Source organism: Gigantopelta aegis, chromosome 7 (genome assembly GCF_016097555.1).
Source record: "Gigantopelta aegis isolate Gae_Host chromosome 7, Gae_host_genome, whole genome shotgun sequence".
NCBI classification, from domain to species: Eukaryota; Metazoa; Mollusca; class Gastropoda; order Neomphalida; family Peltospiridae; genus Gigantopelta; species Gigantopelta aegis.
The window spans coordinates 22,996,912-23,016,319 of record NC_054705.1 but is presented as its reverse complement, the minus strand read 5'-3'; the positions used below and the strand labels follow the sequence as shown (position 1 = coordinate 23,016,319).

Sequence of the window (19,408 nt, the reverse complement as noted above, 5' to 3'; positions counted from 1 at the left end):
TGCACATAAAAGATCCCTTGCTGCTAATGGAAAAATGTAGCGGGTTTTCTCTGTATGACTGTCAAAATGATCATATGTTTGACATACAATAGCCGATGATTAATAAATCAATGTCCTCTAGTGGTGTCGTTAAACAAAACAAATTTTAAATGCCAGACTGACTGGCCGGGCGAACCATCCTGTTGGTTGGATTGTCAATGGTATTGGGCGCAGGTACGTACATACTATTATTATTCACCGCCGACCTAGTGTCACGTTAGAACAAGGTACTCCGCGAGTACTAGAGTACACGGATCGGGCCGAGTCTAACCAGACTCGAGTGACGAGTCCGTTTACAGGACTGGAGTACCCGTTTAACATTACGCATGGGTGTCGATCGGTGGGGGACAGGGGGGACGCATCCCCCTCACTTTTCAATGCCGGGGGACAATCTATATAAATGTCTCCCCCCCCCCCCCCCACTTTTTCGTTTAGCAAAAGCAACAACACCACCACCACCACCAACAACAAAACACAAAAACAAACAAACAGACGAAAGAAAACGTAATTTAATTGCTGTATTAATTATTTATCTAACATGGCAAGTAGTCATCCCTTTTATCATAGTTTTGTACGAACGTCATTGTTGACGTAATTCTACATAAGAAACACACACAAACACTAACACGTCCCCGCCATTTTTAAAGCCGGATTGACGCCCATGACATTACGCCAGTTTGCCATATATGCTTGCCACCGGTTACATTATAGGGATATGAGACATGGAGGGAAAACAAAATTTGAAGGTGTGGAATGCAATACAATGACATGATTTGGTATCCATGGTCAGCGTTGGAATTAAGATGCATAATGCTATTTGGCTTTATTCCTTGGTCGTATTATCACCTAGTGGCGGGTACTCGGGTCCGGGTCGAGTCGGATCCTTAAGTACTCGAGTCCAATATTTTAAACTTCTGCAGTCCCTAGTTAAAACCACTAATTTTTGGTCCATGCATGTCATCCTACATCATAGCAACAACATTGTTTTAAAGTTTGTTTTGTTTAACGACACCACTAAAACACATTGATTTATTAATCATTGACTATTGGATGTCAAACATATGGTAATTTTGACACAATCTAATTAAAATTAGCTCCACTATTACATGTGGATCTAACACCAGCCAGTTGGAGCTCATGTCCACCAATGAAAACCTTACTTGCAGAATCCTGTCAGTGATTTAAAAATAATTTGAAAACATTCCGAATTATCCTGAGGGTATACCACATGTTTCGTGTGAATTACGAATGCCTTAAAACTATATAAATATATAAATAATTTTTAATGTAAAATTGAAGACTGATAACCTGCCCCGTACGTATTGGTATGATTCGCTGTAGTGCCCGATATTTTTAGAATTTATATGCTCCCAAATAACGTTATAAAAGGCGAAGTGTGATTGGTCAATATTTAAATTATTATTTACAGACAAAATGTTACCTGGACATTGAGGACTACGCAGTGTTGTTAGCAATCCGATTAAAATTAGTTCTACTGGTCTAAATAAGGCATTCGTAATTCACATGAAACATGTCGTATACCCTCAGGATAATTCGGAATGTTTTCAAATTATTTTTAAATCACAGGCAGGATTCTGCAAGTAAGGTTTTCATTGGTGGACATGAGCTCCAACTGGCTGGTGTTAGATCCACATGTAATAGTGGAGCTAATTTTAATTAGATTGATTTGACATATAGTCTTAGAGAGAAACCCGCTACATTTTCTATTAGTAGCAAGGAATCTTTTATATGCACCACCCCACATACCTCGGCCTTTGATAAACTAGTCGTGGTGCACTGGCTGGAACGAGAAATAGCCCCAATGAGCCCACCGACGGGAATCGATCCCAAACCGACCGCGCATCAAGCGAGCGCTTTACAAATGGTCTACGTCCCGCATCTAGCATGCCAAGGACAAGAACTCTGAGTCAGAGGGCACGTTCATATTGGCCAAATGTTGCACAACAAATGTGGTGGCATATTATTGTTATACATGCATAGATGGGGAAAACCAGTCTGCACATTTATGAGAAGACGCACAACGACTGGAATATGACATAGCCCCAGATCGTCCACACTTCACCTCAAGAGAGACAGTCTCTATGTGTGTATAATCGTTTTACATTTTATCCTTATGACTGATCTAACCGACCTTGGTGGTGTAGTGGTTAAACCATTGGACTTATGGCTAGTAGGCCTACTATACTGGGTTTGCCTCCCGGTACCGGCTTCCATCCAGAGAGTACTGTAACGATTCAAAGGATGGGACGTGTGTGTGTGTGTGTGTGTGTGTGTGTGTGTGTGTCTCTCTCTCTTTCTCCACCCTCTCTCTCTCTCTCTCTCTCTCTCTCTCTCTCTCTCTCTCTCTCTCTCTCTCTCTCTCTCTCTCTCTCTCTCTCTCTCACTCACTAACCCTTTGTCCTGAACAGACAGTCCAGATAGCTGAGGTGTATTCCAACATGAAGTTGATCATCCTCATGAGTGATCTCACGGTTAACAGCAGTAAACGGTCGGTCTAATTCACGCACGATCCCCAGATCCGAATCCGATCGCGAAAGTATACATATGGGGCAAATCGAGATCTTGGCGCCCGTCGAGGAGCATGGATCACCCAAGATCAGCTTCAGATTTAAAATCGTCAGCTTGAGAGATTCACACAGTTTGCGGATGATTTTATTCGTTCATACCTCGCGATGAACGTACAAGAAATAGCAGACAATCCTTAATTACCCTATGTCTAATCAAGCTAAAATATTTAAACAAATAAAATCATTAAGTAAAAAAAAGCACTTTTAATGAAGGTCAAGAACAAGAAGTTTAACACGCACGTTCAGAACAAGCTGCTGTAGCGCAAGCATTTAATGAAGGCTGGTACGTCGTTTATATAGTGTACATGATGCTGAAAATGTGTACACGACTGTCGTGCATATAGCCATTTTATTTTACGGAAACGGAAACCGGAAAGGTGATGCAGCAGATAACTCTTGTATCGCCATAAACAAAATGGTCAAGTTTCATTATCCAAACGCTAGACGAGATGAATCGGTCTCAGAAGATTTTCACGGAACGAAGGTGACAAAAAACGTTCTCATTAAATGCATGTCTTTAATACATAGGTTCCTTGACTATACAGTTTATATTACGATTGAAAGCACATGAGGCGTTGGTCAGGATGTCCGGTTTCTAGGCGTTTCGTACCCAAACCCGTTCAGGTATAATATCCGCCCGGTCCCCTCCATTATTATTTTTAGTTAGGGTTGAGGGTTAGGGTTAGGGTTAGGGTAAGGGTTGGAGTTAAGGTTAGGGTTAGGGTTAGGGTTAGAGGAAGGGGGGACCGGGCGGATATTTTTCCCCCGTTCATACTATACCGTTTCGTAACCACTAGCATTCTCGGAACCGAACATACGGGTACTTCGACTCCTGGCCGCCATTGTTTATCACGTGACGCGGTGAAGCTTCTCTTTAGTTACGTATGGTTTCATAGTGAAATGAGGGAACTTTGGTCGATCATTTACAACAGTTAACGGTCACGATGCCTAACACATGTTGTGCAGTTGGCTGCATAAACCATAACATGATGTTAAAAAAAATATCGTTTTACAAATTTCCAAAAGAAGAGACTAGGCGCCGTTTGTGGGTAGGGTCATTAAAACGACAAACCTGATGGAATTCCATGGCTTCCCTCACAGAATGTGACTACGTTGACTTTAATGTTGTTGCTTGTTGACACCAACAGAGATTAATTTAGCAAACAAAATGGTTAAAGCATGTGCAGTGATAAAAAATCCCACATTATACTGTAAATAAAATACACAATTCCATCGTCTTCCATGACATCCCCCCCCCCCCCAACAAAACGATGCATCCAGTTCTTGAATAAAGAGCATATTCCTTTATCATTAAATTTGTGTGGTCTTTATTTTTCATTTAATCTTAGTTGCTTGGATATTATCTATACTTGTATTTATTTTGCCATACCACAGCTACTACATCTTATTTATTTATTTTTTAATTTTAAAATAAAAGTTTATACTGCTAAATTACACACATATAATAATAATAATAATATAGGCCTAAATTCTTGTTTAAACTTTAATATATATTTTTTTGGAGGTAAATGTGTCTGTAGCAGGCCTGCAGTAAGAAAATATAGGTCGTCCCCCCCTCCCCCCTCCGTGTGTTTAGTATTTACTTTGGTGCAGAGGGTAAATGTGTGCCTGCCTTTGTTTCAGTATATATATATGTATATGTGTGTGTATATATACTCTTCAAAAGAAGAAACGCAAAAACCACATTGTCGTAACATTTGGAGAATTGATTTAATTATTGAATGGTGAGTCCGATAATTACCAAATGTTGCAGGATTGTTCACAATTCACTCTAGTCCATTGTGAGTAAGTGATAGGGCACACCACCAAGGTCAAAGTCATCTGGAGTCAATACCGGGTGTGGCCTCCGCGTGTGTTGACAACTGCCTGGCACCGCCTGCCCATTGAAGCAACCAGAGTACGGATGACGACCCAGGGGATGGTGGCCCACTCGGCCTGCAAGGCTGCTGCCAGCTTGGTCTGGGGCTGTGGTTGTCGCTGTCAGAGGCGTCGGTCCAACTCGTCCCATAGATGCTCAATTGGGTTCAAATCCAGTGATATCGATGGCCAAGGAAGGACATTAATGTTGTTGTTCTGTAGGAAAGCCGTTGTGAGACGTGCTGTGTGAGGCCTGGCGTTGTCATGTTGGAACACTGCGTTGGCGTTGACCATAACTGGAACGATGTGTGGCCGGAGGATCTGGTCAATGTAGCCCTGTGCATTCAGGTTGCCCTGCACGTGGACCAGGTCAGTTCTGCCAGTGTGTGAGATGGCTGCCCACAACATGACACTGCCCCTGCCGAATCTGTCCACTTCCTGCACGCAGTTTGCCGCATAACGTTCACCACGACGCCTATACACGTGACATCTTCCATCATGACGTCGGAGCAGAAATCGGGACTCGTCACTGAACCACACCTGTCTCCATCGCAGTTGAGGCCATTGTCGATGAATCTGGCACCACTGCAGTCGGAGTCGACGGTGTTGTGGTGTTAAGATGACACCTCGAACTGGACGTCTGGCACGAATTCCTACCTCACGTAGGCGGTTCCGTACGGTCTGGTATCCTGCGCAAACCTGGTATTGCTGTGGAGGTGGCAGTAGTCAATCGTTCCCGAAGGTGGCGTACCCGGATGTAGCGGTCCTGCCCGGGGGTAGTGACCCGTGGTCGACCGGATCTAGGGAGGTCACGTGTTGATCCATGTTGCTGGTAACGGTCCCACAGTCTGGAGATGGTGCTTGGGGACACCTGGAATGCCCTGGCAACGGCCGTTCTGGATTTGCCTGCGTCTAGTCGGCCGATGGCATTGTTTCTCTGCGGTTCACTGAGACGTGGCATGTCCTGGATTGTCAACTGTCGGCCAGATACAGAGGCCAGGCAAGCGAACACCCTGCACTTTTATACTGTCGGTGTTCATGTTGCACGTGCAGACAACGCACGTGCAGTGGTGACATGGTAGGCCTACATGTTTTGTAATTTTTTTTGTCAAATATTTTATTATTATTATGTTTTTTTATAATCATGTTTGGTATAGATTATTAGATTGCGTATTATAGATATTGAAACTTAATAAAGTTGATCCGGTCAAACATTAACATTTACTGAATAACGGGGCCATTCGAGAATTACGCAATTACGGAATTATGAGATTTTGTATTTGTATTTGAAACGTTATTTTTTCCCAATTGACCAAAAAGGGATCCTTAAAAAATTTCATGTCATATGCAAATTTAAAAGTTCATAATGCTACTTTCACCTGTCAATAATTGAAGGACTCGGTGCTAAATAGGGAATAAGTCACATTTTGAAAGTTTTGAGAAATATACCAACATATAAGTTTTTATTAATTTCACATTTACCGTTACCATAAATACAATTGTATGAATGTACTGGGTTTCAATATCTCTATATATAATTATGTTAATATTACTATGTTTGTAAATATTATTATGTTTATACATAAAATGTTTTTTGTCATGTAAAAAGAAAAATGTTATGTGTTTGAAATATATCAACAAATAAGCTGACTTCGCTTGACATGATTCTTCGTGACAATTTCAAATCGCTAATTATTAAAATGCAGTTGGCTTGGATTTTTGTTGTTTTGTTTTTCATTAAATAACATGTACAAATGTGGGTACGAACTGGTATGCCGATGTTCCTCTGGTTACAAACTGGTATGCCTTTGGGTACGAACTGGTATGCTTTTGGGTACGAAACGGTATGGTTACGAAACGACCTGATACCAGGATGTCCATCTGACCCATCAGATGTAGACTTTTGAGATACCAAAAGTTTTCACCCCCAACTCAAGTTGCCCAACTTATCATTGAAGCTAGTCCGAACGGATGTAGAAAGAAAGTGTGGTTCTTTAAGTGTCCGAAAATTGTTACATTACCCAATATATATAGCTGGTATTCAAAACGCGTGGTATCATATGTTTCAACCGTTTCTCATATAAAATACTAAATAGTGCAACAAATGGACACAAACCAAAAATGTATAACCTACCGTACTTACTAAATCCCAGTTGAAGTACTTGCATCATTATTAACAAAATAAATCTTCCAACAACAACCTTCAAAACTTTCCTCGCCATTTTAAATTTGCTAAACAGAGGGCAGCAACTCGCCCTGCACATTTAAAAACAAATGTTGATTTGATGTGCGCCCTGCACTACATTGATGATTGAAGTGACAGAAGTCTGTTCGCCCTTAGGGCCCACTTTGACCAATTCACCCCAAGTGTCAGTTCACCCCCAACGAATTGTTACTTTACACCCAACTATTTGTCAGTTCACCCCCTCCCCCAATATTGTGTTTGATGATTTTGGCCGAGGTTGTTTTTTTTATTATATTTTTGTTTTGTTTTCTTAATCTTATGTGCAAATGCTTGTGTATGTGCAAATGCTTGTGTGTGTTTACAAAAAGAAGAAAAAAGAAAACAAAAGCTACTTTGTAGAGCATTGTATACACCCATAACATTATAAATAATAAATTTGGAGATATATAACTATGCAATTTTTTATTACATAACTATGCAAATTACATTAATATGCAAACTACATACTGATGACTTAGAACTACATACATGTACTTTCACCTGTTAAAATTGTTTACAAACAAACAGCTGCTTTTAAAGTTGGAGATGTTGTTAGTATTGACAAACAATGAAGTGGCACTATAAAAGCCAATCTACCTGGCGGAAACTACATAATTGTTATGATTAATGTTAGACCGGCCTCGGTGGTGTCGTGGTAGGCCATCGGTCTACAGACTGGTAGGTACTGGGTTCGGATCCCAGCCGAGGCATGGGGATTTTTAATCCAGATACCGACTCCAAACCCTGAGTGAGTGCTCCGCAAGGCTCAGTGGGTAGGTGTAAACCACTTGCACCGACCAGTGATCCATAACTGGTTCAACAAAGGCCATGGTTTGTGCTATCCTGCCTGTTGGAAACGCAAATAAAAGATACCTTGCTGCTAATCGGAAGAGTAGCCCATGTAGTGGCGAAAGAAGGTTTCCTCTCAAAGTCTGTGTGGTCCTTAACCATATGTCTGACGTCATATAACCGTAAATAAAATGTGTTGAGTGCTTAGTTAAATAAAACATTTCTTTCTTTCTTTCTTTGACCAATGTTAAAACCTAACATGCCTGTTCCCATTTTGTTTTTCAATCCTGTTCAAATTAATTTTTATTCACAAACACATGTTATCAATATTTCCGGCGGTGTGAACACCATGTTTGCAGGCAACATTATAGTGATACATTTTTATGTATCGAAGCCTACTACTCCAGGGATTTACCGGACGCACAAAACTTGCGTATAGGATGCACTAAAACTTAACTGGACCCGCAAAAATGAAGATACTGCGTCCCATGTGACGCATAAAATATCTGACATTTTCAGTAACCCTGTCCACTATCAAAGACCTATCATTCTGTGTAATACTCTATTTTTTTCTACCTATAAACAGCGTATTCAAATGGGGATTCCCCATATCGAAAACAAAAAGTTTTAATCTGTGGGAACACTGTGTCTTTATCCTTTGCTGGGCTTAATCGGGTAAAGTTGGTAATTTCCTGAAAGAGATCACGGATTTGCGATCATTCGGAACTTCTCGTCAACAGGCCGAACACAATCGGAAATTCCCGGCCGAATAAAACAAATTGGTTAAATGTTCTGATTTGCATTAAAGCCGCACACCCTAGTTCCATCCAGCGAAAATAAATTATAATTTGGTTAATCTACAAACCTGTAACACACTTAGATCACGTTTTTATCAAATGGAGTGAAAAAGCAGGTTTTATATCGATAAATACCATGGGAATCCCCATGTCCCAATTGCTTGAAATAATTTTGAAAGTTTGTATTCTGATGTCACCGGTAGATGTCGCTCGAAGCACAACAATGCCTACGTCACGACAAATTTCACAGACTTGGGGTGCATTCTTTTCACCTCTCCTGGACATGTTCCATCTGTTCTGTCCTGGTTGTATCCCCTCTCCTGATATCGTAGAACTTAGCAAAATTATTGGTTTTAAGGGTTTGTAACGTTTTGTATTGAGATACTTACTTGTCTGAACTTTATTGTTACTGAAAATGTTCACGAACTTGTGAAGAAAAATCTCACAAATGAACAACAACAAATCGGATGTTGATTGCGCGAACCGTGCACGAGAAAACAAACCGAACAGAAATGATAACGGTCACGTGGTATACCAACGTCTGTGACATTGAAATGGAAATATCCCGTCTAAAAATAGATTAGACCTTGTCGGTTCAAATAATTATATAGATCAAAGTTAAATGCTGATTTTGAAAGAATACACGACGAATACCGACATTGATTTCTCGAAAGCGATCATTATTTTCTAAGGGGGGGGGGGGGGGTATGAATAGACAAAATCCTGTCATGCAGACATAGCCATGAATAAAGAGGTCGACTTGCGGAAGTTTTTTGGTGGCAACTTTAGAAAGAAGTCATCTGATGATGACTGTAATGAGGGTAGGTCTACGGATCATGTAAGCATGTTCGTCGCCAGTTAAAAAGAAATGCCGAAGTTTCAATAAGGAGTGGTTACGAAAATACTCGTGGTTACGGAAGTTCGAGTCGCATGGCGGTATGCGTTGTGAAATATGTGATCGCGCGAACGTGGTAAATCCTTTTACCACCGAGGAAGGTTGTACTAATTTTCAGAATTCTACTCTGATGCGACACCAGGTGTCTAAAGTACACACTGAATTAGTTCATAAAAATAAACTCGAATGTAAATGCACATTACTGAGTTTATAGGGCCAACCAAACTTTCCATTAGCGAAGACAGCCATTCCGAGCAATTTTGCTCGGAAGTTAACGGAATTGCGGTCGAAATAGCGACTACCACCACCTTTTCCCACCCTAATCGTGTAGTGTGATCTTTTTCGAGCTAATGGAGACTAAGAAATACTTACTTTGAAACGATCTTCACTTTGAATTAAAAGAAAAAAGTCTGACTGTATTGGTTTGTTTTATGCAATTTTTTTCGCTGATCTTGTGAACAAGGACAGGGTTACTGCACATTTCCTGCTGTTCAAACATTTAGCAAAATCTTACAGGTCTCTCACATTTGAAAACTTCTTAAAGCTTTTAATCAGCGATTTCCACGATCAGTATCCAGACTTCACACTTCTTGCCAAAGTAGCATTGATCTTACCTGTGTCTTCTGTGCCTTGCGAGAGAGGCTTTTTAGTCCAGAATTCAATAAAGGACAAAGTTCGAAACAGACTAAGCCCCGAAAGACTCAACAGGCTGATGTTTATTAAACTGGTGGGTCCCAGTATAGAACAGTTTGACTTTGTCAAAGCAGCGAAAGCATTTAGTGCTATGAAAGACAGTTCAATGATTCACAGAAAAAACATTATGCTATGAAGTTGAAAGACACAAGTTCACTGACTTACAATAAAAGGTAGGAAAACCAACAACACAGCTTGTTAAATTTTCTTTAATGAAACATAGTATACACGTGATTTGTTGTCTGCAGCTCTCTGTCGTTTGTGTGGTTTTTGGGACCCTTTGTTTTCAGGTTGGGACCCCCCAGAAAAGAAAGAGGTGAGTACAAGGGACCCCCATATCAGAAAAACAAGGTAAATCCCTGCTACTCTAGATATTAAAGCAAGGAAGAATTATTTTTGACAGTGACCGACTCACATAGCCAGTGACATTGAAATAATGTTTTTTTGTCAGTGACTTAATTCCTAGTTTGGCGTTTCATTTCAGTAATGTAGGGAATCCGTGACGTACCAATTTTTTTTATTGTTGTTGATCTTATTAAAGGAATTATTCGCTCACATTCGGAACTAGCCAGCATTTTTAATTAAACATTTTGAAACAAATTTATAGCTTCCTGCAAAGAATGTTTATATTGGGAACAGCGTGTGACGTCACAGTCACTAGCAGCCAGTGATATAGATCTTCTTCAGGTCACACATTAACTTGAGATTATTTTCACAGAAAAAGGTACAAAATTGTAATGTGACACAACAAACAGACCTTGAAATGTAATCAAAATATTTTATTTAAAATTTGAAACACATAACTTTTTGGCTGGCTATGCCATTCCCAAGATGCTTTTTGGCACCTGCTATTGTCTGACTTCCGGAAGTAGTTTTTACATGATAAAACTAATAGTTTCTATACTGCTTTTGACTGAAACATATTATAAAAATATAATTTGAAAGGGGTTGTATGATAAAAAAAAAAATCAGGTTACTACGTTTTGATATTGTGGTTATTTGGCTCAGTTCGATAACGGTTTTACAGGCTTGCTGGAGCTTGCCTGTTACACCGTTATCTACGATATCAAAACGTAGTAACCTGATATTCTATATATATCACAGAGCTTGACATTCATGCTGTTATCAAGTTCAAATCGTGTTTTTCAGGTAGTCGATGCTTATCGGTGGTTGGAGGACCCTGATGCTGAAGAAACGAAGGAGTTTGTTGACAAACAGAATGAACTTTCCCGTCCATTTCTTGATGCCTGTCCCATAAAAGAAAAACTCAAGAACAGGTACATATACAAGCCTCTGTTGGCTTTCGCAACTTCAAATACGCATGAACCACCATTTGGGTACATGATGAATCATTATGTTCTAAAATTAACAGTTGCAAACTGAAGTATCACTAAAAGCATATTAAAAGAATCCTTCTTATGTGTCCATGTGGGACAGGGCTATTCTACCAGAGGGTACATAAACAAGCCTCGTCCCTGACATCATATTATGTACTCGAGGGTAGAAAAGCCCTGTCCCACATGGATACATAATGGAGGATTCTTTTTCTCCCATCCAGTAGATGAAAAACAAGCATTTTGGGAAAACGTGAAAAAGCTACATTTTTTATTTTTTATCTTACAATAAAATAATTATAACCATTGAAAAGATCGTACCCAAAAATGGTTTATACTAAAAGTATAAACCGAAAATGATAGTTTAATTTCATTATGACAGCAGGTTTCCTTGTTTTTATGAAATATAAAAAGCATTCTTGCGTTATTTTGCCGTTTACATGATATCACCCAATGTTATTATCAGCTCAAACTACAGAAGTCACGTGGTCATGCAAGACCGATTTATTCTGCATGAGCTGACATCATGGAATACGCCTGTCTTGCATGGCTAGGGATGGGAGAATAATGTATTTCAAACATGTCTATTATCACTATAGGCCAGGGCCCCGTTTACGAAGTGACCTTAGCTACTATCGAACTTGGTGCCTTTACGGTTGCTACCGACCTTAAAATTTACAACCGTTCGACGAAGCAACCTTAGTGCGGTTATAAACCCAAACTTGCTACAGTTGTGATCTTAACTAATGTTAAAATCTTATAGTCTGTCCCATCCTCCTACAAAAATGTTTTTTGTAAATAATTTCAGTTTTGTTTGATGTAAGAAGAAAAGTAAAAGTGTTTTGGAAATAAGAAAACCCCCCACTATTTTTGTGTCCAATTTAGAAAACAATTGGATCAGAAATAAATAAATTGTCGGTTTTGTTTATAGATCGACAACAGTCATTCTTCGCATCTTTGTTTTGGCTTTGTGCACAATAAATATAAGATATCCATTGGTAATTTGTTTTATATGATATATTTGACAAAATGTATTTTTTTTTTATCTTTCCTCATTTTAAAACTGCTAACCTTGACCCCTATCAAAATAATTCTAACAGCAGACAATGCAGTTTATTTTCGGTATGTTTTTATTTTTTATAATTTTAAAATGAGGAAAGATAAAAAAATTACATTTTGTCAAATACAATGTATATCATATAAAACAATTACCATTGGATATTATTAAAGGAATGCTAAAGCAAGGCTTTTGGATTGATATGCATATTCAATGATACACAATGCACATTATTGCTTAATATAAACAAGTATAATTACAAACTTTCCGAATTTATATGATTTACTGTATTCTGACTGGCTGACTTCACTAAAAAACCAAGCGATTTTATACCATTTGTGACTTTTATACATCGATAAATTCCTAAAAAATGAGAAACAATTCTTATATAATCGTATAGTTAATTAATAAAACGGTTAAATGTGACGGCTATTATATATAACGGGCGCAGCCATTTTGTATCATACCACTGAATACGCCCTCTGGCAAGCTGATGGTTACTTAATAACTAACATGTCACGTCAGGAATTAGTCTTTGAACTGAAGAAACAAAACATACCTGATTTTTGCAGATGCATCGCAATGTTTTGTAATAATATCCATCCCAGTAACACAGCAACATGTATATGTGGTTTATTTTTTAATACAAAATAAACCACCATTGTCAAAGTGTTAAAATAACTATTATATTTTGTATATATAAATTAACCCACGTACTGAAATAATAGTCGGAGTGTTTTCTTGGTTAATTGGTCTTTTCTTTCCATGGCCTGTACCTGTGGTTCTTGATTGGCAGGTGTATATTTAGACGGTCCCCAGACACTATGTCTAGACACACTAAAACGATGTGCCTCTTTTATTAAGATCACAAGGTATTGTGTGATAACCTCAAATCGTAATGGACTTTACAAGCCGTCTTGCTTTATTACTGTAAGTAATTCTGTAAAACCCTTGATTAAGTAAACTTTCCCATCTAAAATCACAAAACTAACCAATTATGTAGTCCCAAAGAAAAAAAATGTATCACTTGGGTATCGTGAGTGGTCGTTTTTGCTCGAATGTATCCTACCAATAGGCCTAATAATATGCATTTTTTCTTTGGATTTTTTAAAAGAAAAAAATACTATAACTCCATTTCGTTATGTTGTTGATTAGAGCGTTCGTTTACACTATGCATAATAGAGAAGTTGGACCTGAGCTGACGTCACTTCGCCCCATGCTATACCACCGGATGTCACAAAAACGAAACAAAATGGCTGCCCCCAGTTAGCAGGAATAATCATGGTTTTTTATTAATTCTAAAATTACGTGTTTTTCATTTATTAAAGTGTCAGTGTGTGTTGGTGGATCGGGTATGCATCTTTCCAACACATACGGCTCTTGTTGGAGTTTAGTCTACCTTTAAAGAGGAAATCCGCTGCTGCCACTCCATCATTCATGGGTTACTCTTTTCGATCAGCAGCAAGGGGTCTTTTACATGTATATGTACCTTCCCACAGACAGAATAGCAGGGCTCAACCTTAGCGGTAGCCCAGGATGTTTTGGCTACCAAATATTTGCTCAGGCTACTAGATGTCTAAACCTGGTAGTCCACCGTGCTGCTATATATTTGTTTAACATATATTATGTCCAGTTACTCTGCAATCAACATGTACAAGTGTATATTTCACGATATATTTCTTATGATTTTAAAAAACCCTAAAAAAATAAAAATAAAAATAAAGGATTTTAATATTTTCTCTCATTTTTTTTTAATGTATTAAAATTATGGGGCTACCAATTTTTACTGGCGGCTACCAGATTTTATAACTTGGTAGCCTGGTTGGCTATCACTGAAACAAGTTAAGATCAAAGTCTGAATAGTACATGTCACAGCCTTTATTGTTACACCAGTTGTGGTACACTGGCTGGAACGAGAAATAGCCCACTGGGCCCACCGACCTGGACACATTTATGAACTAGAAACACAAGATAAAAGTATTATATTTTTAACAGAGCAATCATGGCATCGGAGTTTATGTTCAGCTCAGTGTTTACATTTTCAGTTCCATTTCTCACAAGCTGTAAGTCCTACATCAATGAAATTTGGTTTATAGTCACATCTATGAATGTTCATCTCAAAATACATGATAAACATTTAAAAATATATTAAAGTAAAATTTATATTGAATGTTTTTAATTAAATGTTTTTTAAATTTAAAATTTTAATATGTTTTGTTTGTTAGCATGCAGTGAGATGATCATCTTATGGATGCAACTGTCAGTGACACCAAATGACATTATGGTAGGTGAGACATTTATTGCCATGAAATTCCTGTTATTTAATTTATTTTATTACATGTACTGTTTTTTTAAATTGTAGGATAACTGAACTGTGGGACTATCCAAAGTATTCCTGCCCTGGTCGTCATGGTGACTATTTCTACTACTACTACAACACAGGTTTACAAAATCAAAGGTAAAAATGGATAATTTATGTTAGGTTTGTACAATGTATTTATCCTGCATCCACTGTTTCTATTGACAGAATATGACGACGAATAAAGCAAACTTGTATCCTGTTACTAGCAGGATATGACTTTTGACGTCACCCATGTGAACCTTGATTGGATATAATCACGAAAATAAGTTAAAATGAAAACAAATGTTATAATAATTTGACAATAGCAAAGATGATTTTCCAAAAAAATTCTTAATTTTGGTGATTATTATCATACATTTTGCTTTCAAAGTGCCATCTCTGATACTGTTTACAAAGTAATGTTGGGGTGATCTCCCCTGACTGCACTTGATTTTTCACTGTACATGTACATTGTATATTCTGCATGATCTTATTTTGTTCATCAATGACATACTTATTTTTAGTTGTTGTTTGCCTTAACTACACTTGTTTTTCACAGTGTGTGTATTCCGTATGATCTTATTGTGCTTGCAAAATGCTGTTTTTCAATCAGTGATTCAAATATGGTTGGTTATCTCCCTTACTACATTTTTTTTTTTTTTTTTATAACAGTGTTTTGTACGTACAGAAGGGTTTGGATGCCAAGCCGTCTGTGTTTCTGGACCCAAACGAGCTGTCACCAGACGGAACAATCTCAATTTGCGGGACGGCTTTCTCCGAGAACGAGGAAATGTTTGCCTACAGTTTAAGCAGCAGTGGATCTGACTGGGTGGAGATCAAGGTAAACTGTGGAGATCGGTGTTCTTGGCTTGACTGGCCTCGGTGGTGTCGTGGTTAGGCCATCGGTCTACAGGCTGGTAGGTACTGGGTTCGGATCCCAGTCGAGGCATGGGATTTTTAATCCAGATACCGACTCCGCAAGGCTCAATGGGTAGGTGTAAACCACTTGCACCAACCAGTGGTCCATAACTGGTTCAACAAAGGCCATGGTTTGTGCTATCCTGTCTGTGGGAAGTGCAAATAAAAGATCCCTTGCTGCTAATCGGAAGAGTAGCCCATGAAGTGATGACAGCGGGTTTCCTCTCAAAATCTGTGTGGTCCTTAACCATATGTCTGACGCCATATAACCGTAAATAAAATGTGTTGAGTGCGTCGTTAAATAAAACATTTCTTTCTTTTCTTGGCTTGATTTGATTAAAACATATTGTATTGCTGTTTAAAAGAACAAATGGATTAGGCACAAGTTATACAACTTACTAGGCCTTCTCCATAATACATACATGTTACGACAGTAATATATATTTGCAATTTAAATATGAACAGACATAAATATTACTGAAAGAGAGAGAAAAAAGAAGATATAAAGGAAATTGAAAAGACATAAACTTTTCTATGTATTTAGTAATTAGACAGCAGGTTTAGACTGGGTTGATGTATCAGGTGACTGCCAGCAGTGTTTCTGCCAGAAAGAAATATTTGGGTATAGCTCTGTGGAATTGAATGCAACTACAGTTAACGGGTTATAGGGGACCTCCCTCAGAAAGAAAATAGGTTATTTATGTTAGGGTTGTCTTGGTTTGATGATTGTTTCATTTGTTTTTCAGTTTAAAAAGTCTCCGTCTGGTGACGACCTCCCAGACAAGCTAGAGAAGGTGAAGTTTACGAGTATCGCGTGGACACACGATCACAAGGGAATTTTCTATAATGTAAGGACTTGTATTCAGATGCTTACTCCAATGTTACACACTGTGCAGTTAAATAAAAAAAATAAAAATTACCCGATATTTTAGCCCATATGGTTATTACTGTAGAATCTCGTTGAGTCGAACTCAGAAAGGTCAAATACACCACAACGCTCGAACCAAGAACTCAGAAAGGTCAAATACACCACAACGCTCGAACCAAGAACGAAGTCTCAAGTTATATTTACACATTGTTAACCGAATGGTTCTGTCGAACTACCTGATGAGTTGACCACTTTCTCAAGCACCGACGGGGTTCGAGCACCAACGAGATTCAACTGTAATGTAATATAATCAGCTTAAAGGTAGGGTCGACTCAAACAAGAGCCTTATGTGTTGGAAAGATGCATACCCGGACCACCAACACATACTGACACTTTAGCAAATGAAAAACGCGTAATTTTAGAGTTAATAAAAAAACATGATTATTCCTGCTAACTGGGGGCAGCCATTTTGTTTCGTTTTTGTGATGTCTGGTGGTATAGCTTGGGGCGAAGTGACGTCAGCTCCTGACCATCTCCTGTATGTACAGTGTAAACAAAAGCAGTAATTTTCGACAAGGCACTTCTCTTTGATCAACCTGACTTGTAAAACAGCATAAATGATGTAATAATATAATAAACTATTTAACTAAATATATTTCAAGTTGCAACAAAATGGGGTTATAGTATTTTTCTCTGTTAAATAATCCAAAGGAAAAATGTACACTATTAGGCCTATTGATATGCTACGTTGGAGCAAAAACGACAACCCACGATACCCAAGTGATAATTTTCTTTTCTTTGGGACTACGTAATTGGTCAGTTCTGTGGTTTTAGATGGAAAAGTCTACTTAATCAATAGTTTTACAGAACTATTTACAGTAATAAACCATGTCCATTACCATTTTAGGGGCGACGGGTAATATTCCACAATACCGGTATGTATTTTTGTGTCTAGACAGCGGCGTCAATTAATTGGCTCGTCTGGTTACCAATCAAATACACACCTGCCAGTCAGGAATCACAGGTAGAAGCAACTAACAGCATAGACCAATTAACTAAGAAAACACTGTGTATCATTTCAGTACGTAGGTTAATTCATGGACAAAACATTGTTAATTATTTCGACTTGTTGTGTAGCCACTTTGACAATGGTATTTTATTTTGTATTGAAAAATAATATATATAGTGCTGGATATACTTATTGCTGGCTTACTGAGATGTGTATTATTACAGAACATTGTACGACTATTTATCATCCCGCAAAAACCAGGTAGATTGTGTTTCTCTAGTTCTAAGGTTCATTCCTGACGTTATGCATTAAGTATTACGTAACCACCAGCTCGCCAGAGGGTGTACTCAATGAGATGGTACAAAATGGCTGCGCCCATTATATATAATAGCCGTCACATTTAAGCATTTTATTAATTAACTATACGATTATACTTGTTGATATTAAGCAATAATGTGCGTTATCTATCATTGAATATGCATACCAGGCCAAATGCCTTATTTGTCCCTTCCTTTAAGTTCTCTGAGAATTGAAATTATGTGTAACTCATTTATTGGTTAATATGCAAGAATATATTCTGGTAACCAGGGATCATTTTGTTTATTATCGCATAGTGAAGACGTTAAACAGTACTTGCTAATCAATTTTCAACTGTGCCAATAATTTTTTTTTTTTTTAAATTGACTGGAAATGTCACTAATCACAATTTTAAAAACAAAATGTTCCCTGGTAACCGATTTCGTTTTTGCATAATCTGTTCTGACCCATTCTAACGGATTTTTGCAGAATAGGCCATGTGAGTGATCTGTGAACGGAATGATCATTCTTGTAACTTTATCAGTCCTCAGCTTTATATTGTAGCCTGGTCGGTCTGGGATTGATCCCCATCGGTGGACCCATTGGGCTATTTCTCGTTCCAGCCAGTGCACCATGACTGGTACATCAAAGGCCGTGGTATGTGCTATCTTGTCTATGAGATGGTGCATATAAAAGATCCCTTGCTGCTAATCGAAAAGAGTAACCCATGAAGTGGCGACAGCGGGTTTCTTCCCTCAATATCTGTATTGTCCTTAACCATATGTCCGACGCCATATAACCGTAAATAAAATGTGTTGAGTGTGTCGTTAAATAAACCATTTCCTTCTTAGACCTGAGCTCTGAATTATAATTTTCTGTTTTTTCCCCAGCGCTATCCTGAAGAAGAGGGTAAACAGGATGGGACAGAAACCACGTCCAACCTACACCACAAACTGTACTATCACCGAATCGGGACGGCCCAGACTGATGACGTGCTGGTGGCAGAGTTCACAGACAATCCCAAGTGGATGATGTAAGCTACGTTTTATATTTCTGATTTTCTCAGTGTTGAACCACTAAGGCTGTCATAGTTATAAAATTCACAGGTGTTTACCCTAGAAATTGGACATGGCATAGTAGACTATACACTTTTGGGGCATTTTCATCATTTTAAGGCACTTCGTTTTTCATAAAAGACCAAACAAAATTAAATGAAATAAAAATAAATGTAATTAATGTGTTTGTTTTCATAAATGAATGAATGGCAAAATAGGCCTATATAACAGGCATATTTTATTTATTAATAATACATTTTCTGAAAATAAAGGCAATTTTATAATTAATTATAGAAAAAGTCTTGTTTAATCTCAGGGTATCTCTGATTAAGGCAAGATGGCGCTAGGTTAGTAAGACATGGTGCTGCAGCATGCTATAACAAGCTAGGGAAAACACTGTTCATTGAATATTTTCATGGTATTTATTAGAGAAAATAATTCTGTTTTATAAGCAGTATGTGCAGAAATTTGCTGTCATTTTAAAAATAAGTCGAGAATGGTCTGTTAGTTTACTTTGTTCTCCACAAAATCGTATTTAAACAAAAACTAGATCCCTAAATTTAGATCATTTGTGTATACGTACAAGTAAGTATCTGTACAGTGAGTGCTTTCCTGTCTTGTGCGAA

The 19,408-nt window shown here is 38.1% G+C and overlaps 1 protein-coding gene across 1 annotated transcript in view; it reads left to right on the top strand.

The window, feature by feature from the left end:
* The first annotated feature begins 3,004 nt into the window (after positions 1-3,004).
* Positions 3,005-19,408, top strand: part of LOC121376905 (prolyl endopeptidase-like) — a 43,527-nt gene continuing 27,123 nt past the window's right edge. Inside the window, exons 1-6 of the mRNA XM_041504691.1 lie at positions 3,005-3,111; positions 11,053-11,180; positions 14,657-14,752; positions 15,308-15,476; positions 16,300-16,401; positions 18,618-18,760. Coding sequence (XP_041360625.1) covers positions 3,043-3,111; positions 11,053-11,180; positions 14,657-14,752; positions 15,308-15,476; positions 16,300-16,401; positions 18,618-18,760 — 707 coding nt within the window. The 5' untranslated portion in view covers positions 3,005-3,042. The remainder of the gene's footprint in view (positions 3,112-11,052; positions 11,181-14,656; positions 14,753-15,307; positions 15,477-16,299; positions 16,402-18,617; positions 18,761-19,408) is intronic.